Genomic DNA, 21,135 nt, shown 5'->3' on the forward strand with positions numbered 1-21,135 from the left:
TCGTGCAATTTGGATGAAAATATTTGTAACTCTTGACATCATTATTATTTCAGTACTATCTGATTAAAATCAGTTGAAGATACACGTCTCCCCATATTAAATGTAGGAAAGTGACAACAGCTGATGAGAATATCACAGAACAGAGAAGTTTGAAACAATGCCATCTCTTCTTCAAACATTCTGAAATCGCCCCTTTATGTATCTGTGATAAAATCTGTACTGGAAACATAATTTGGAGGGCAAGTGATTACACATGCATGTTTCACCCCAAAAGAAAAAAAAATGATCACATTAATTTCAAAAATTGGCAACTTTTCCCTTTTCTATATAAATTGAGAGCTGCATTCAGACAAAAGTAGTGGGAAGAGAATATAGGAAAGCTGCATTGAAATATTGCAACACTGCTTCAGAGACATGATATCAGTTCAAAAAAACTTCAGGTACTGAAAAATGCTGGTGATCATGTAACTTAATATGTTACTACACAAAGTTCAGTCACAGTTCAATTTCTTCTTTGTCTACAAATGACAGAAGAAACTTCTATCACACAAACACAAACTTGACCATGGACCTCAGGGAAAATATTATCAGCTTTCGTCTTTTCTCTGATTGACTTTTTCTTTGAAGTCTTGAAGTCTTGCTTTCTGTGAATGAGAAAAGATGATGTCCAATGAATGTGAAAAAATGGTAAACAGGGTGAAATCAATCATAGTAGTTTGCTTGCATTTTAAAGAAACACAGTACAAATTGTCATGTATCGGCACAACATGGACTGCGGACAATTTCTGAAAAATAGTTAGATATGTGTATTATAAACATATCAACATTATACGTACACCGCCCTGTAAGTTAATGTTGGGTGCTACAGACTCAAAAAAGCTCTCTAAATGCGAAACCGTTTTTGGTATTGGATGTAATAATATACATATTGGATGTAATAATATACATGTTGGATGTAATACAATATACTGGATATAGCATACTTATTGAATGTAATAATATACATATTGGATGTAATATACATATTGTATGTAATAATATATATATTGGATGTAATAATATACATATTGGATGTAATAACACATACACGGAATGTAGCAATATGAGACTTAGTAAACTAATTTTCCAGAAATTTCTACATTGACTCAAAGATTTCACAAATGTCAATAAGAGAGAACATAAGAGTAATGGGGCAGAATGAGGTTATGATGATGAAAGACTAACCTGTACTAAATCCTCTGGAGGGAACAGGTATCTCTGAAATGACAAGAAAACATTCCAGATTTAATCTTCATGTATAATCTTGCATTGCCTAATACAGAAGGCCATTTGCATAAAATACCTTGTCCATTCTTGTAACAGTCAGTCTATAATCAATAAATGCACACTGGCTGTAAAAAGTGTCTGGTATACTGGTAAAACATAACTTTACAAATGTCAAACTTTAAATAATGGCAAAGTAATTAATCATTTTCTTGTTTGTTTGTTTGTTTGTTGGTTTGTTTGTAACTTTCTCCTGTATCAGAGATACAGTTGCATGATTTTTGGCCAAATAGTTACAAAGCTTAATCAATTACACCAATGTACAAAGGTACAATAAATCATAGACCCTAGAGAAATGGCCTATAAGTAAACCAATGCCAATATTTGTACAAATTTATTATCATACATTTTGAAATAAAAACATTTCCTGTTATCTGAACTACAACCAGACACCACTCACCCTCCTCTGTGAGATGTATTCTTCAAACCATTCTGGCTGATTGAAGTAAAAGAATAATCCAACAGGAAAGAACACATACATGGTCATCTGTAGAATAAAATGGTAAAGTTTATCACTACAAAGCTTCTCAAAGAGTTGGATCAAAATATGATACGAAATCCATAGCAATGCTGCATTTCTACAAACTACAGCCTTGCTACACATGTACAAAATTTACTGATGAAAGATGCTGGCTACAGAACAGCAACAGCCACAGGTGATTCTGGCAAATGTGATTCTGTAAATGGATAATTCATTTCTTTTTTGTATATTTGCCAAACAAATGGCTCACAACCTGAATATTACTGATCATTAAATTCAATTCAAATATTTATCTGTCCATGTCAATATACATGTACAGAAATTTGCTGTAAGGCTCATCAAATACACACCAGAAACTTACAACGACATTCAGAATATTGAAATGAATCACAAGTTGGTAATGAGTTGAAACATAATCTGACTTTACAGATGGAGTCTGATTACTTTTTCTGTCTCATTAACAACGTAGAAACATTTTACTTCTGTTTATATGGTCAAGTAACATCCCATAACACAATGTTAAGGTCAGAACACATTGAATTAAAGATCATATGCATCACAAAAAACATTATATACCAGGGTTGCTGTATGCTAGAGTCTAGCTTATGGAATGAGAATTGCTTCAGGGTCTTTCTCTAGAATAGACAGATTACCTCTCATGGTGTATTTTGCATAGGTACCAGCACAGAACACAGAATAAGGAATTACATTATATCTCACTTTTTCTCAATTTACACCTCTTGACTACAGCTTTGGTCAATGGTAAATTTGTTGCCCACTCTTAAGCATGTTTTAGGTTCTGGGCAACACAAGTGACTTTTCAAATTAAAGTCGACAGAGATAATTTTTTTGATGTTGTCCCTTTGCTTAGCAAAACACTTTTGAGCCTTATTGGGTTACAGATGGGTAGTTGTGAATATGCAATGTTGAGGTAATGGCTAACGTTTGAGGTAGGGTCATCCAAGGATACAGCTGCCACTTGCACCATAATGCTGCATGCCTTATATATCCAAAGTTTGGAAGTGCAATTTGTAAGGAGGTATGTATGACTTACAACACTGATGGGAAGTTTAAGTCGGACCTAGTCTGTCAACTCAATCTTGGCAACCATGATTTGCCAATTTACACGTGAGACTTAGGAAGAAAATACTGTGAGGTTTAGAATTTCATATTCCTCATTATAGCAAAGACATACCATATTTATGTAATTGAGAATTTTATTGTCCGGAAATGTTTGTTGCACTTTTCTAGGGATGCCCGGATGTAGCTTAACTGATAATTTGGGAGACAAAAGTGAGAATAGATGGTAGATTGTGAAATAGATTAAAGCCGCTACTTATACTATTACTGCATGGGAATCTAAGACCACAGCTATACCAAGGATATAGAGTTCTACCTCCTTCAGTCCTTGGCTGGAACAAAAAGTCACATTAAATTTGTGTTGTTGTTTTTTACAGTGTAACTTTAGGTTCACAGTGGCCGTTCAAACTAGCAGAGCCAGAAAACTACGTGACCGATTCCTGTAATTACACCAACAGAGCATTAGCATTCAAGTGACACTTTGACTTTATCTCCATGGTGACATCGAATCACAAGAAAGCGTCGACCTACATCAATCACGTTCACAAGTAAAGGAGACGTGCAGCGTGGCCCAGTAACAGTGCATTAGTGCAGTCACACGCCATGATTCATTCTAAAACACCTACCCGAGCAATTTCTAGCTTCCAACCACCCATGGTGCTGCGTGAGAATGTTTAGTGGATCGTAGAGTAGAATCTCACGTGATTAATTCAGCTCTAACCCTTCTTCCGCCTTCAGATAAGAGGCAAAACTACTTGTGAGACAACGATCCTGCGTCGTCTGCATTGACCCACAGTTGACCTAAAACAAACCAATATTTCATACACGGCACAACATTCGCTTAAAAAATAGTTGAGAGTGTCAGTTTAACCATGTTTGAAAAAGCATAAATGGCTTCGTTAATATTAAATTATATATGTTATCTTTTTACGACAGATGGTGTGTAAAAAGTTCTAAAGAGTACAATATTGATTTCATCAATTCCTTCGAACAGACAGTTTGTCTATGCAAACTCGTTTTCACCGGACACATTACGACACAGGTTTTCCCCACCGATGGCTGCGTTATCCGCGACTGTCCGTGCTGTTAGTCGGAAAAGACAGATTCCTCGGCGGGCTGCCCTTGTTCTGGTAAGACATTCAAACAGGAAGATTGAGGTTTTATTACTGATCATGTTTCTTCGACTTGTCTTTCTTTTTTTACGCATTGACACGGGGCACGATCGTACATTACGAAAGAGCATTGTGATCAATCGATGCTGTTATAATGTTGACCCTAAACCGTGTCACGCGACTTACGTAAACTCCGTGCAATGACTGCGTTCTTCGGGTTCCCGTGTTGCTGTTCCCCTAAAAGTCTGACATGAATCAAAGATAAAATCACTGTAATTGTCTTCAGTTGTTGATGAACTGCAAATTTATGACTGTGACTGAAATTTTTTTGTAGCTTTCCATGAACAAACAATGCGTAACGCGTCATGCTTGGCAGTCTTTTTAAGTCCATGACCTACGAAACCACAAGCACTGGTGCTGCAATTATTGTAGGGCTATATGTGTATATTTGCAGTTGAATCGCATCGGCAGGAACGACTAGAACCTCATTTGAATCACACTCAGGGCTACGTTAAGTTACTTAAAAGTTTATTAATCGAGATGTTTGTACTCCTTCTGCTTTAATAAACAATTACCCTCCGAATTTTCAGAATTTATACAATGCTGTGGGCGTGAAAACATTACCATTCAGTCAGGGAATGAAGCACAGTCGCTTGTAATTGGGTATATGCCAGCTGGACAGCCCCTATGACGTGGGAAAAAGGCCCCCCTTTTTACATGTCATAGGGGCTGTCTAGCGTAAACTAAATAATGAGACACTTTGGAATGAACATGGAGTTAGCAGCTACCTCCATGGAATGAACGTATATGTGTGATAAGATAACATTGGCTACTGTCAAAAGAAATTCTGGCAAATTTGTTTCACACCAAGTTGTACATTCTGATGCCATTGGGCTTCCATCCTACTATTCTGTGGTAGCAAAGTACCAATTTTATTTAAAATGTTTCCAAGGAAACTGTGACAATGTAAGTTTTTAAATATACATTGATGATGATGTTGATACCTACAAACACAGTTTACACTTTTGTGATATACCATGTGTGTTCAATACTTCCAAACTACCCTTAGCCAATTGTTTTACGTCCAGTACTCATGCAGTTAAATGCTAAAGCACCTGCATTGATTTTAGTGCATAAACAAATAATTGCAATAGTACATGGGCGTAGAAGGGGCCTGCTACTACTAACACAGTAATTCTTTGAATCAAATTTCAAATCCTTGAAGTGAGTGATTCTGAATTACAGGACACTAGCCTGTTCCCCCATGATGCAGATACTTATTCAGTGATAAGAGGAAGGGCCGGTGTTTGATTTACAATTTGCTGTTGCTTCAACTATTTATACTACTGTTTTGGATTCAGTTTTATTCTCCATGAAGGTGGTTTCATAAAACCTGTCCATCACCAACCCTTAAACGCCCCCATTGCTTACCACTATGGTATATCCATAGAAATGAGAGGTTTTAAACCATTGCAGAGCTTTTGAAGACATGCAGTTTGAATCTTCGGTACTTTGGACAGGGCTGTGATAATATATCTGTAGGTGTCTTTCAGGAGTAACCACTGACATTGTAGCCTAGGGTGACAGGACTACCTCATTTTCTTTCATCATTTTGTGGTTGCCAAGGACATAGTACATCCAACTTTCCAAACTTTCATTTTGTCATAGGTCACTAACGTTCAAGCAACATGGCACAAATAATTACTGTATCCACAGTCTGCTTACATAAATTTGTATGCTGAAATAATGCTATGAAAAAAACTTGCAAGATTGTTACATCTTTTACGTTTTATTTAACTTGTACCAGACACAGGCAGCTGTCAGTAAAGTACAATCGCTGATGGAAACCAGACAGGATGCTGTTGGTTTGAAAGTGGGTGTTAAAACAAGAGGCTGTAATGGACTGTCATACACTTTGGATTTTGTCAAGGAGAAACAAAAATTTGATGAAGAAGTTTTTCAGGATGGTAAGCAACCGAGCATGGACCTATGATAATTTCCTAAACAAAGAAATATATGATCTTCGGAGCATTAGTGTTGATACAGCTTTTAAAGAGATTTGGAGCCAGTGTTACAGAATCCATATCAAATTTTTCAGCTCAGCCATACTTCAAGTGGTCATGCATTGCCTCAGAATGTAAAGACTTGTGATTCATCATTCAGAAATATTCATTTTCACCTAGCATACTCTGCCTCATAAGCTTACTTACAACTGATCCACGTTCTCACCCGATCCAAAAATCACACAAAAAAGAATGTTAAAAGCAAGCTTTTTAGCTCTCCTTGTTAGCTCTCCCACATGTCAGTTTTGTTGGAATTTACAAATCAATCTATCAGTCATTAAGGCATTAATCTGAAAGCGAATTGATAATTGTAACTGTATATTCGTCTTAAATTTTCTACAGGTGTGCGGGTACTCATAGATGCCAAAGCACAGATGTCACTTCTAGGAACAGAAATGGACTTTGTTGAAAACAAACTCAGTAGTGAATTTGTGTTCAATAACCCAAACATCAAAGGAACTTGTGGATGTGGAGAAAGTTTCAACATATGACATCAGTGGATCTTTTTTAGAGATGAGTTTTATAGCATGGACATTTACAAAAGATTTTCATCATGTACTCTGGGAACAGATTGTGTGTACAGCTTCATCGGTTGAAACAAATACATCTGTCTGCCTTTTATCTCAGTGCACAGCTTAATACAATAAATCTTACATTTTAAAGAGCAAGTTTAAGTGTTCTAAAGAATATATTTGAAAAGATTAATCTTTTTGCCATAACATTTATAAGTAAAACATAGAGGTGAATGTACCTAGGTGTAATAGTAAAAATGCTTACCTTTGCATTAGTAATGGTATAGCCCCTCTGCTTTCTATGATGTGTGATCTTTACTGATATGAGTTACTCTGTCCCACTGGTGGAGTAACTGTGTATAAGTGAAATAGGGAAGAGGGATCTTTGAAACACCCTAGGTAATGTCTAGGAGTTAATAATCCTGAATCAGGTCATATATACCACTATATATATGGTGGGTCAGGCTTGAGGGGGTCAAGCTTTTATTGCTAGCTTTGAAAATTTGTGAATAGTTGCATGCTGTTGTTCTTCATTATTAAGTGTAAATCAGAAATGCTCAAAATGCTCACTAAAATCACCAAATGATGGAGTGCAAGTTAATACAACAGAGGAAATCAATGGAGACAGCTGCAAGTTACAGCATCAATTGCCTTCTGTAATTTTTTTCAATTTTAAGCTATTTATTTGACAGAGAAAAGAGCAAAGAATGTTATCTTTTGCAGATGATATACAAGTCTCCTTAGTGATTTGTATAGAATTTCCAAACCTCATATTTTATGTACAATGTTGAATGGTTTGATCTAAGATTGCAGTACATGTGCTTTCTTTAATCCATGTACTTTCAAAAGTTAGCCAATCGTGAAAATCATTGATAGTCTGTGAATATCTGAAAAGGAGTCATTTGACTGTAATACTACATAGAATATATTGACTTTGAATGTTTGGTTTGTGTTCGGGTATCTGTATACATCTTACAAGTACAATGTACCAGTCAGTTGGTACATTGAAACCATTTGTCTATGAGTGATGCTTCAGAACATCTGGCTATTCATATATGAATTTTTTAACCATATTGTATTGAATCTAGATGTTGTGATCCTTGCCATGCAGTAAGGTATACTGCTACTGGTTAGGGTGGAACTAAAGTCTCCGTTTAATATTTTACCAAAATCAAAATCTGAATGAGGTATGTATGTTCTGCCCATTGTGACTGTTCAATGGAAATAATGTGCATTCAGTATGGATTACTACATTGCATAAGTAGTATTTCTTCAATGAACTGCTGATTCGCATAGTATTGTTTCAATTGAGTCAAATTATTCATGATCATATAATGCAGCATTAGATAAATGTAAATTTGTGGATTTCAAAAATAAAATTTTTATTTATTTATTTATCATGAAGTCTGTGTGGATTGTGTGTTTCATACCGTATATAGGAATCTGAACATGCCTGTTGAAAAGTCATGCACTGTTGAAAACTTGTTATTCATATCACTATTTGAAAATGTTCTGAAATAAAATGAATTTACCTGGGCAAATGGTGTGCGCCCTCTTGTGGTCATTTTATTTAAAATTCTGTGACCTGCATTTCGACATGGAGGAGAAAGATAAAAGTATTTACAACCTAGGCGTGCAGTAGGATATACAGTTTACAATGTAGAAGACATACATTATCACTGTAAACTGTACTTTGTCATTGTTCTGAGTAACAAATAGTCAACAATGATCTATGTCAATAATGTTCTAATGCTGATTGAGTGTCATTGCAGGTGCAAAACTTTCCACATATAACAAATAAATATTTATTTATTTATTTATTTGTTAAAACTTTCCACATGATATTTTAAAGACTCATCGAAAATACATTTTGCATAGTTTTTATCCAGAAATCAATTAAGTTTTAAGATTAATTCCACAAGAAACCCTGGTATTCTGTCTGATCACATTGCAGTATGTATAAAAGGCTGGACTTAACCAATTCCATGGCAATAGACTAGTGTATATGGGTGAAAGGTCAGTGAATTTATTGATACTGTGATCCTATCTTTGTAGGTCACGCTGTTTATAGTCGTGCAAGAGTAGAAATACTCTAATATACAACATGAATACTCAACAGACCAGAAACTATTATTATGTAGTAATCCCAAATTCTGGACTCAGCTGTTGCAATGTTTATTTTATTACATGTGCAGTATGATATGTTATTAATGGCATATTGCTGGCAGGACATACTCAAAATTCTATGTTGCAAAAGTGCAAATTCTTGCTTGAGATAAGCTACAGCACAAGAAGTACACAAGTCAGTGAATATGCTAGCCAGTTTAACAATATCTGATCAAAATGGATTAATACTAAAGGACGACATAGACACTTGGTTGTCCACTTATCAGATAAGCTCTTATTATACACCTATGACAAAATGGGATCTAAGAATACAAGGCTGTAAGGTCATGTAGGGGTCATGAAGATAAACCAATGGTACATTCTACTTGCATACACACAACACTGTGAAACCTTCCATTGATTGTTTCACTTCCTTAATTAAATGACATGTGAGCCAAATAGAAACGTTATTTTACACCATTAGCTTGGTCTTTTACTAGTGTTTCCTTGTGTGTAGGACCATTCGTTCTATTTGAAACAATTGGGGTGGATCAATGTCTGGTGGTTGCACGTAAAATCTAACCCTTTCGCCACAATGGTTTGGCCCAAATCTATTCTTATCAATGATGTTATGGACTTGTTTATAAGGAATTAGGGGTGAACAGGTTAAGTTTAAAGGCTTAATGCAAAGAACATGGAGAGAAATTTACAGGGCCATTTGTACCATAGCAGTAGCTATGGCATTAGTGTAAAATTATTATAAGGCAAGAAATTCATGGCCATAAAGGCACGAAACTACTCTACACTACACTATGGCCCTTAAATTTCTTGATAAAGAGACCATTTCTGATTACCAAAATCTAGAACACATGAATACTCAAACTAGGCAAGTTTTGACTTCTCAGTCAGAAACAAACACATTCTCTCAACAGTTTCGTGCACATAGATCACTTTATTAAATACAATTTATTGAACAGCGTGTACAGGAAGTTTATAATATGATTAATGTTTGACAAAGTCTCACATTTGTTCATTATACTCTCACAGAAATCTATATTGACATAATTGCAGAATATAAACACAGCTACATTAGACAGGATTTTTGTCAAATGAATGCAAAACTTCTGTGAACAATTTGTAATTCATTAATTCAGTTACCTGAGGGTGAAGAATTCTGTGTCTAACAAAATATCAAAGTGAAAGATACAGAGTGGCATGTACTGGAATAGTTCAAGCATGCAGACATTACAGGTACAGAGATGACAAAGTTGATTTTAAAACTTACAGATATGTTCTATCTTAGATGAAAGAGTGCCCATTGATGATGCATGCTTTTGTCTCTATATGAACTTGCGGTGCAAAAACGGAGGACCTTGTACAGAACAAGACAATTTTTAATCCTGTTGTGACAGCTAGAACAGGGGAAACAGTTCTCACAGCGTGGTACTTTCAAAATGACTCTCAATATTACACAACTTTTACAATAGACCCTGGTATATTAGAATATGAGAATACTCACAAGGAGATTTAACTTCACAACGTGTTTTACAGTGGAAAACATTATGGGGTATGCTGTCTACAGATGACACATTAAAAGATATGTTACAGAGAGACAAGAATTAATGGGGTTTAATCAGATACAGGTAAAATGACAGCAACGGTCAAGGGAAAGTTAATATACACATACATGTCCTTTTACAGTGAATATTCAAGACATCTTGTGCAAATCAGAGGTATATGTCTGTTTATACTGTTGTCCTGGAAAAAGTTTATTTCAGATCTGGATGCAAGTACCTGCCTTCCGAAATGCAGTGAGCCAAGGTTTACAAATCGAATGCCCTATTCCACCAAGTGATAAGAAAATTGTCAGTTTGTTGGGAATGATGTGGATGACAGGTACTACAGTAAGTAAATAATTTCATGGCTTTCCGGCATGTCATGTTTGAAAAAATAATGCACAATGTACCATATAGAAGGATTCGATCCACATTTCAAGTATGATCCAAACGGAAAGACGTTCCAATAATGACTCTGATAAAATGGTTGTTTCTCGGAGCAGTCGTTTTGAATTTGAGAAAATAAACTGGTGATCGTTCATAACATCTATTTTCACACTTGTCTCTTCAAAGTCAAATGATACATAATCAAATGATTACAAGAACAGTCCATTAGATGATAAGGTATTATTTAAAACAACTAACAAGGCTCTCAAAAAGTGATATTATGAACTCTGGCAGTCAAGTGTGGTGTTACAAAGTGAAAATTTTAGGCAACCACTCAAGATGATAGTTGATGGTTGATATGTAAGGTTTTGCTTCACAAAAATATATATTTCATAATCATATGAGTATTTGATATCGATGGCTAATATCTCTTACAATGGATAAGGATGAATGTAATAAAATATAATATTTTATCACCCTGACTGAATGTTTCTGAGGGGCAAAAGAAATTCTATTTCTTTGATGTGTAATAATGCCAATTTGTTTATTTCAGATTGAGTTAGACAGAATGAGCTAAAAGAGATCTTTTTAAGTTTACTGATGAACAAATGACCTCCTTAATTTTTAAAGGAAGACTTTTCAAGTTTGTCCTGGATCAGATGTTTAAATAAAATCAACTGTTTTGAAAATAAAATTGAGAACATAAGAAAGTCTACGACTTCATCTGAACGTGACGTCGTGATACAGTTGCTTTTACTGTATCTCTTGACTGGGTGATTTTATCTGTTAACTGAATCTTTCAAGGAACTCGGAAAGTTTCAGATCAGGTGGAAGGAATTCCTTCTTGTTGTTTACTACTTCAGTGTGACGAGTTCCTTCATAGTCAGCACCTAAAGTGGATAGAATATAAATAGAATTTTATACAGCACTAACGATATCATCAACTGTTGTTCTGTCTGTTTACTACGTTAGTACTACCAGTAGACAGCACTGATGCTATGCCTTGCGATATCAGCTTTCTTGAGTCAAGCACCAATGTAGAATATGAGATGGGTTGTCTTTGTTGCCAGACACATGTGACTGTTTCTGCAGAGTTTAAGTTGACGAATATTCAAAACAACTATGTGCATTGTGTAAAACGTGAAAACAGTGCCTTGATTAATACTGACGTTCAGCTGCCATTGGCCACGTGGTTTACATAGTTGGTGAGACTCTTTGATTTGTGTTGTGCCGATCATTAAATGATGTTTCCTTTGTGCATATACTAATGTGTACCTTAATATTGTATGGTTTTGGGAAAAACTTCTGAAATAGGTAATGCTCCACAAGCGAGATCATAAATCATAGTTCCTATGACTACTTTATTGTCACCATCAGAAAGACAGAAGTCAGACTCCCTGTGTACATAGACAACATTTACTGTCCACTTACTCATAGAATGAAGATCCAGGTACTGACACACAGCATGCAGCAGTAGTCTATCATAACTACTTGGCAGCACGGAGACATACACCGAGTCTGGACTCATAGTGAACCATGACAGTACATCATCCTCGATGGTTTCCAATGTTCCCTGCAGATGACACAACATGACACAGTTAGCTATACGCTGTCATGATACTTCTTTCAAGTAGCTTTTGAATTATGATTAGGGTTTTTTCAGCCGCACAATATCAGAGGAATCAGTATTGCAAATGAACGATATAAGAAATTTACATGGTAGTGTAGGGGCGACATACAGTGTAAGAAAGGCACTCGAGAGCAATTCTAGCAATCAATTGAGATGTATTTGTATGCAGAGTTTACACTCTTCAATCACATTTTAACTACAATTGACCAATGCAGCTGAAGCATACCTTAGGCAGGTGTCTTCTGTGCAACAAAGCTTTCAATTTTCCACTGATTCTCCTGAAACACTGTTCTGGAGTGAACGCTGGATGTTCTGCAACACAGCAAGAGTACTGCTGTCAGATGGAGTGACAATTGTTGACAACATACATGTACAGCATTCTTATTTTTGCCTTGCAGAAAAAGCTATTGTGATAATTGTGTTTGACCTGTTTCACGGTCACTCATTACTCCTGTGATAACAATAGGTCATTTTTATTGATCAACAGCTTGTACAAGTTATACCCTTGGGCATCCTGTACATACGAACTTATCAAATGCCATGATGCATCTCGTACACCCGGTTACCAAAGAAAACAAGTAATATATTGAAGAAACCTAGTAACGATACAGCTTTGTACTAGGGTTTACAATTGTAATACATGCGTTCAAATTCAAATAAGTGGTACTACCGTACTGTAATTACAGTGGCATATCTAAACTGTTGTTGAATTTGGTCAAAGTTCAACCCTTTGAGCGCCAAAGTCAATTTTTGTTACCTTTACAAAATGTACCCCAGTCAACATTTTTCAGATTTTTGCCAAAATTTTGATAAGAAACTGTAGCCAAGGAAATTTTATGTCCATTTGGTTCAAAATTATCAAAAAAATTGCAGAAAAATTCATAAAAATTTGTAAAATGTAGCACTCAAATTTTGATGGGAAAAATTACAGCACTCAAAGGGTCATGAGTATGAAATGATAAAAAAATTTCAAGTTATGATGTTAATCTTTGGCAGATTTGAGGTTCTAGTAATAGGCTACCATATAAGTATCATTTGATCAGTGACAATCTGAGGAATAAAGAGTGATGTTGTCTAGCAAGATGTACCTAGGCGTTTATCAGTGATTTCCCCTTCAGCGCGGTCAGCTTTAGCTTCTTCATTGCTCTTGGTTAACTTCTCCTTCTTTCCTTCAAGACTCATCAGAAACACCTCTTGCTCTTCTTCAGGATGATTGATGAAATCATTCCAAATCTAAAATTAATGTAAAACAGGGTCATCAGGGCACATGCAGTGCCCCTCTGGGTCATCGGGGCACATTGAAAATGCACCCCTCACGTCATTGCTCAGTTTTTGTTGAGCAATAACGACAACTATCTTCACATGAAGGAGAGAAGGCTATCCTGAGGGAAAAACAAAACAGTCAAGAGTTGTAAATGGAAGAGAAAAAGACAGAATAGCACAGTTATTGTGCTCTATGGAAACATCTCTCAACCCTTTCCCCACCAGAGAATGGTGGAACCACATTGTTATCACTGGGCTGGATGGTTTCATAGACATGGAAATGGAGTGAACGGGTTAAACACCATGAGTTGCTGCTTTCAAGATTAATATTAATATTGAGGCATGACCTACCGGTACAAGTTAGGCGTATCAACATTGGAAAAATTCAGTAAAGAACATTTAGAAAGACATAGAGACAAGATATTTCACGTACATTTGGTAGGAAAGCAATTACGAATTTCAAGTAATTGTAACAGGCAGGATTTCAAGTAACTGTAACAGGCAGGATTTTACTGATAAACAGGTCAACATTAGAAACAGTGTATCCTCTAACTGACAACATTTCTGAACTCTCTTATTCCACTTTGGAACTTTTCTATTTAAGAATTTCTTTGAGTCAGCCCTAGGACAGTAAATTCAGCATGTAAAATGTTCTAGAATCAACATGGATATTGCAGGTTTCAGTTTACATAAATATAGCAAGGAGGGCACACTAGTTGAAGTATACTTGAGACAATTAATACATTATTTACACAATACAAATGCATACATTTCAAAAAAATTTCGTTTTGTGCTGCAGGCACTAATACCAGTTCCCAACTGTTAGCACCTGCTTCAAATGCACATGATTTTTGTACAAAAGCTACTTATGTAGTAGAGTTATCTACTTGCAACTGGAATATATGGAAGACTACACACAACACGCCTTCGATGTCACTTTTATGGTAGACAGGGCAATGTGTGTTGTACACCTTTCTTTCTGCCTGAAGTCCCACTTACCTCCATGCTCTCTTCGTTTGTTAAGAGTTCACCAAACACAGTCTGATTGGAAGCCATGAAATCATTGATGTTTACTTCACCAAATTCCTCATAATCAACCATTTCTAAGAGGTAGCAGGCTGGAAAAAAGACAAGACATGTTTTCAACAGTTGTGACTGTGATTAATCAACTCAGTGCTGTACAGTAATTGCAAAAGCTTTAATTCTGTGATGTACAAAGTATAACATGCATTGATTATTTACTTCAAACATCACAATTTAAACTTAAGTAAATGGAATTACAGTAACATTCACATTGGTGATGAAGTAAAAATAAAGTGAAAGAAAGGTGAGTTTTTAATTCTCGTTAACCTCACAATTAAATTTGCTGAAATTGTAAATCACCATAAACACACCTTTAGAAAGTTTTCTTTTTTAGTCAAAAGGCATTTCATTACTTTGCGGAAACATAACTGACAATGACCTTGAAAAGATTGTCTGGTTTCAATGAAACTATTTATCTTAAAGTATATTCATGAGTAACTGATCGCATGAAATACAAGAACTCACTGTTTTGATATCTCCTAGCATGTTTGTATCCCTTTTCCTTCATGAATGACTGTGGGCGCGGTGATTTTGGTACATGCTGCTTACGACTCTTGGGTGACTTTGGTGGAATTGCAATGGGGTCTCCATGGATACCTGGAGCATGGCGCTCAATCAACCTGTGATGAAATGGAAACGATACGGATGTTATGAGATGCTACAGCATGTGTCTGGTCTGTATGTGCAACCTGATTGTAGCTCATGACATGTAATTTATCAAAATACCACAGTTGATCTTTTTTCATGAACACTATCAGACATGTTTGCCACAAAATATTGAATATTAGTTAAGTAGTGAATCAGAGGGAATATTTTGTAATTATCTTTTATGTGTCAAGCAGAATGACTTATCATTTGAGTACTGTAAATTGAAGAAGCTGCCAGCTCATTTGGCAGTCTAGTTTTGATTACATCATGAAACCCATTTCAAAAATATCACAATGCCCTTTTGGTGTCAAAATGACCGAGGTCACATTTGTTTATCATTATGAAAAGTCTGAAATGGACCTAGAAGCACTGCCCGCCAGTCTATTTGCCATTCTCAATTTCTAAACTAGCATACAAAAATCTTTTCTTACTTTAATCTACTGTCCTCATTTTTTCCTGAGTACAGTTGTACATAACAGTTGAGCTAGTACTGCCCTAAATTATTTATAGCCTGCATCTGTGACTGCTTGTCGCAAATAACATATGGTGTAATGTTTTTCCTAAATTGTACACAAATTGTTTTACTGTGTTTTCCACTTAATGGTTAAAGGCAGGGGAGCCTATAAATACCCCCTATCTCCCTGGGGATTCATAATCCAACATGAGTGGCACATGGTAACAACGTCAACGAATGCTCCCGAAAATCTGGATCTTTCAACAACCATGGTGTAAATTAAAGCACTGTTCCAACATATTACGTTTTGTGAATACTTGTGGCATCACCCTGTTGGCGAAATTCTCTCATTTTTTCCATTTTAAGTTGATTTTTTATGCCAAATTGCTTCGATGTTGTGTTCGAAGCGTCCAACGAACAATAGATGAAAGCATTCAAACAGCTGCCAATCACGAGGGGACGCGCAAAGGTGCAAACGATCAAACATTTGTTGTGTACATCGGATCGATTACGATGTCAACAATGAATAAACGATTCTTACTACTGAACGAAAAAACTTGACCAACGGTTACTGAACACGCGCCTCAATGAATTCAGACACAACGGACTACTTCATGGTTTCAAGCAGATTGCCTCTCCCTTTTTGTTCGTTGATATGTGTACCTGTAGGCCTATGAATGGGTGATGTTTTCGTTGACCTGCAGTACGATATTTTACGATAGATCGCCTTTGGAAGTATGTTGTGGCATAGCCCTGCGTACGATGACGTGTATTCCCGGGGTTATACGGCCTCCCACCACAGCTCTGCTGATTACCATGGACAAACCGGCAACATGCGGATCCAATTTGGACGGAGACACGAAAACTACTTTCTAACTGTTTTCCGCCGAAATCAACTCGATTCCGATCTACATGTATGCAGCCTACCCAAACCACTCAACCGCTCACAGACTGCGAAAAAAATGCTCTCGTGACATGCAACACCGTTGTTTGTTCGCGATGCACGGTCAATGGCTCATGCAGTGGACGGGCATTGGATACGTTGATGCCACGATTACATGTATACAGGTGCCCATGAGCTTTATTATCAGCATTATTTCCTGTCGGGTCGGGGCGATGAAACTAAATCGTGATTGATTCATCTCTGTCGGATTTGACCAAAAAGAGACACTTGACATAGATTATGGCATCAAATGTTGACCGTTCAGACTGAAACATGATAGAAGATCTGAAGATCGCCGTGATCGGTGATGTCGTTCTTCTCTATACGTTTTTCTGAGCTAGTTTTTTACTAATTTGTTCGAGTATTAGCTGACGTTTTTTTGAAAACTTAATCAACTTTTCTTTCCCAACCAGGGCACAACATTACCTTTTATACTTTCATGGTAACCTAAGATGAATTAAATCGCAGATTAATAGACTCTTATGTTCTTCCTCGATTGTCTGTGACTGATTTTGCTATCTCCATATCGATATTGCGTTCGCACTCGGGTGTCTTGAAACTTACGTCATTCACTGAAATAGTTTTCGGACAAACTCAAGAAATTCGACAACTACTAACGAATAGTCGGCAAATTTAGAGAGTCAAGCAATAATAATTATGGTCATTTTACCGTCTTTTTTACCATTTTTGCCGTCTTTAGATAAGCGGACTCGTTTGACGGAAGCAGTATATAACGATCTGAGTTCCCATATTTTTACCCTACCGTGTGAGTGTAGTATTCGAATGAGTGAGATCATAATCTTACGCTGTTCCGAGTGGTCTGGAGATTTTTTATAATATACAATAAATTGACCTTATCAAAATTATTGTTTTACATTGCTTGGATATTGATACTTTTCCCGTACGTTTTGACTGTTGATTTGAAGTCTTTTGATTCTCCATTGGCAGCAGCACATGTACGGTTACAACCGCCATGTGATGACCAGAGTGTGATTGTAAAGTTGTCGGGAAGTTGTTCAGAAGAAAAATCATTTTGTATTTAGAGGCTTCAGTTCGGGATTTTTCAAGATAAACAAATCATTATACATTTCCTACGTCTTTGAAACGGGGATTACGGTAATGTGATGAATGTGATGAAAATTTTGTGAACGTCTTTGCAATGTGTTCCCACGATGAGTGTGAACTGATTCTTTGTTAGTAAAAATCGTCAGAAATGGTCCAGTGACCGTGATAAAATAAACACAGATGCAAAACCATTGCGAGGAAGATAGTAAGAAATTCACATTGCAATATTTGCTGTCGTATTTCTCAGCAGGAATAATCAATTTTTACACGTTGTGTATAAGATCAGCAAGCAGGTGTTCGGCGGTCAATTGCTTCTTGATCGCAGCTATTTGGCGAGAAGACAGCGGGTACTTATAATTTCGCAAAATTATTGATATCATGTCTTTGTGTTGAAAATTTTCGATCGGAGGCAGCTCAAATCAACAGCCGTGATATATTCGGAATCGTGTTCTTACTGGACACCGAACTACCTGCTATCAACAGTACGTTATGTACCATCGGCGGTAACACATTGGTCGTAATCTTGTCTAATTCTGCCCCGCCGTTTGTACAGTCCAGAAATTTCAAAGCTAGATTTTTTCACCCTGACATATAACACAGCGACCTTGCACACTAATGATCATTCCACTGTTTCTGTTGGGGTTTGTTGGTTTTTTAATTTGCTCCGTGGCCCCGGTAAGATTTTTTCAATACGATACAAAGTTTGAAATTTTTTTCAACGTAAATTTAGTATATTCCCAGTTTGTGGGGTAAAGTTTTCTGGAGTGAAATTTTGAGTTGACGCTGATAGAGTAGACGTCGAGCCCGGCACAGTTGACTGGGACCCGGTCGGTTTGGGGTCGTTTAGTCCAGAAACCTGCAGCAGAGTTCTGTATGATCACCGTTCGGCATTTGGGTGATTTTTTGGTCAAAGTAATGCAGTAACAATGTACGCCAGATTTTTTGTGTTGTTTTTGTCACAAGACTGTCATGTGCGTATACGGACGGTTTTCGATTAAAAACGGTAGTAATATCCAGTGCTCGCAAATGCATGCAAAATTTATTCAGTGACTGTTTACGCAGCAGTCGTAAATACAACTAGGATTTACCACTACGTAACAACTGTAAACACCGTATCAACAGTCCATACGAAAATTTTGTGCTGAATCGAGGGAGATAACAATTGCGGTAGAAAAGGTCAGTCCATCATCCGTCAAAGTTGTTGATCGAAAAATCTTCACTGAGCGCCAACTACATGAGTGGCTGTTATAGTTGTACACGTAGTTCTGTGGGCTTTCCGCTGTCACTTGTTACCAGCTATGTTCAAAGTGCGTCAAGCTACGAATATTTTCATGTACTGAGTTACAGACATCGGTGAAGTACCGGGTACATTGATTTTGTTCAAAACCACTGCCTGTTTGTTCCTCGTGTTGTTTTTTGTGTCCCTAACGTCGACTGGCTCTATGTGCGTACAAACATAGCAGTCGGGATTAAGATTTCCTGGATAAATAGATTTATTCCGCCTCTGACGCAAAGATACACACTGTTTTACATGTGCCACTCCTAGGCCCTGGATCGATTTCCATACGGTTAAAGCTTTGAGCCATACCAGACTTTGTAAAGGGGTATACATCCTAATGATGCAATAGGTCCCTGCATATTAGGAAAGTAATTAACATGAAAAAAGAGAAGGTCACAGACCTATCAGACGGCCATCATGTGATCAACATGCCTCACACATATTAATGCACACTCTCTTTCCCTATTCTATTCTATAGTATCTCCTGAGTGCAGGATTGAAACTATCATTGTTAATAAGGATTTGAAGAATAAGAATGCATACAGATGAAATCACATTAAATTTTATAGAAAATCAACACTAAACAGAACTGAATCCCATCACTGCATTCGCTGTCCATGCCATTTACATATACATCACTATGACACTGCACATACCTCATAGTGTTCTTATTATTCTACAAAATTCTCCAACATATTCATGGTGAGTGTAGAACTTGGAAAAGTGCAAGCATACGTGGCTACTTTATATTGCAGTCCCTCCAGCAATGCAGATTGCCTCTATATTTGCATGATATGACAGCTCTGCCCAGGCAAGGTCAGTATTATATATGTGCCACTGCCTCTTCAGGAAAGCCTGTTGGTTTGTCAGTCATTATGAAGGTTAAATGATCATTGAAGTGCATGGTCAATTCCTGCCGCAATTAATAGTTGGTAGCACCATGACTTTTCAAATTTTGGTGAAACCTGTCAGTCTTCTGTTATGTTTTTGCTAGAATGCATGGCAAATTATGTAACCTTGGATTTACACAACAGGCAACAAGTACTACATCTATCGCCCGATACTGGTGAAAAAGATTAATTTAGATAATCTGGGTGAGAAAATTGAAGCTTTTAATACTTTGGGCTTTGAGCAAATTTCAGAGCCTTCAAAAGTAATATTTATAGACACTCCGCATTAAATTACAGAATTTTATTCTAAGGGTAAGGGTATAATCATATCATTTTGACTGAGCAGAATTACAATTTACGTTTCCCAGCTGACACGTATACGTGCACTGCATACTAGTACTTAGATAAACCATACACTCCCTAATGATATTCTTAATCAGTCAACAGATCTTCACCAGGTCTGAACAAAACAGTATCTATAGTATCCATTTTTACAATTTATAGATGATGTCCTGTTGATGGTTTTCTCGTATCTTTGATGGCACCGGTGTAAACAATATGTCTAAATCTGACAGTCCATCCATGACAGCCCATGCATAAATATAGCACAGACCGGTGATACAGCATTCGCATATCAATAATACGGATAGAGTTTGACGATAAGCATGTACATTTGCGAGATGGAGCCGCTGGAGGCCTGGCATTAATGGAAAAATAATGCTACACTCCTCAGAAAGTTTCCTACACATCCATATCCCTGCCGGGCGCGGACAAACGGACATATTATTGCCACAAATTGAGCAATCGCATCGCATATTCACCTCAGCTCAATCATGACATATTTCGTGCCGATAAAGAGTTTGCTGTTTCAAAAACTTAAATAGACTCACCCGACATCATTATCCATTTGTGCATGATTCATGTAGTCGCTTCCCACTTTCTGCACGCCCATTTTACCAAAATCTTCCGTGAGCACAGTGACTGTTTTTTTCTCAGATCCAAGACCGCAACCGTCCGCCGTCGTTTCTTTGCGCACTCGTAGTATGATAATATTCAGGCTGTTCCATTTACTCCCCTTTAGAAATATATAAAAGAGAAAGATTTCGCACGAAAATGTTAGTTGGCAAAATATTTTGAATCAAGAATTCATATTTTTATTGTTGTAAACAATGCCGGTAATTTATGAGGAATATTTTTTTCCAGAATTTTATTTCAAAAGAATGCTGTTCTCCCGTCTGCCACATCCCCTCCGAATGCATG

The 21,135-nt window shown here is 36.8% G+C and overlaps 2 protein-coding genes across 2 annotated transcripts; one reads left to right on the forward strand and one right to left on the reverse strand.

Annotated features, from left to right (window-relative positions):
- Window positions 1-3,862: 3,862 nt before the first annotated feature.
- LOC139138335 (iron-sulfur cluster assembly 1 homolog, mitochondrial-like) lies at window positions 3,863-7,975 on the forward strand. The gene is made up of 3 exons (XM_070706667.1): window positions 3,863-4,014; window positions 5,804-5,963; window positions 6,402-7,975. The coding sequence occupies exons 1-3, from the start codon at window positions 3,940-3,942 to the stop codon at window positions 6,548-6,550; spliced, it is 384 nt and encodes a 127-aa protein (XP_070562768.1). The 5' UTR covers window positions 3,863-3,939; the 3' UTR covers window positions 6,551-7,975.
- Window positions 7,976-9,609: 1,634 nt separating this feature from the next.
- LOC139138337 (R3H domain-containing protein 4-like) lies at window positions 9,610-21,059 on the reverse strand. Its single transcript, XM_070706669.1, has 7 exons — window positions 20,766-21,059; window positions 15,062-15,216; window positions 14,513-14,631; window positions 13,339-13,483; window positions 12,477-12,562; window positions 12,052-12,193; window positions 9,610-11,510 (listed from the first exon to the last, which is right to left on the reverse strand). Exons 1-7 carry the CDS (start codon window positions 20,825-20,827, stop codon window positions 11,407-11,409), a joined length of 813 nt encoding a protein of 270 aa, XP_070562770.1. The 5' UTR covers window positions 20,828-21,059; the 3' UTR covers window positions 9,610-11,406.
- Window positions 21,060-21,135: the final 76 nt, after the last annotated feature.

This window comes from Ptychodera flava, chromosome 8 (genome assembly GCF_041260155.1).
Source record: "Ptychodera flava strain L36383 chromosome 8, AS_Pfla_20210202, whole genome shotgun sequence".
Lineage (NCBI taxonomy): Eukaryota > Metazoa > Hemichordata > Enteropneusta > Ptychoderidae > Ptychodera > Ptychodera flava.

Bases quoted from the DNA above. Each gene is read 5' to 3' on its own strand.
- LOC139138335 (XM_070706667.1), top strand. From the start codon at position 3,940: ATGGCTGCGTTATCCGCGACTGTCCGTGCTGTTAGTCGGAAAAGACAG. The intron at 4,015-5,803 runs GTAAGACATTCA...AACTTGTACCAG, and splicing joins GGCGGGCTGCCCTTGTTCTG to ACACAGGCAGCTGTCAGTAA. The intron at 5,964-6,401 runs GTAAGCAACCGA...AATTTTCTACAG, and splicing joins TGAAGAAGTTTTTCAGGATG to GTGTGCGGGTACTCATAGAT.
- LOC139138337 (XM_070706669.1), bottom strand. From the start codon at position 20,827: ATGGGCGTGCAGAAAGTGGGAAGCGACTACATGAATCATGCACAAATG. The intron at 14,632-15,061 runs GTGAGTTCTTGT...TCTTTTTTCCAG, and splicing joins TGCTAGGAGATATCAAAACA to CCTGCTACCTCTTAGAAATG. The intron at 11,511-12,051 runs GTAAGTGGACAG...TATCCACTTTAG, and splicing joins CCTGGATCTTCATTCTATGA to GTGCTGACTATGAAGGAACT.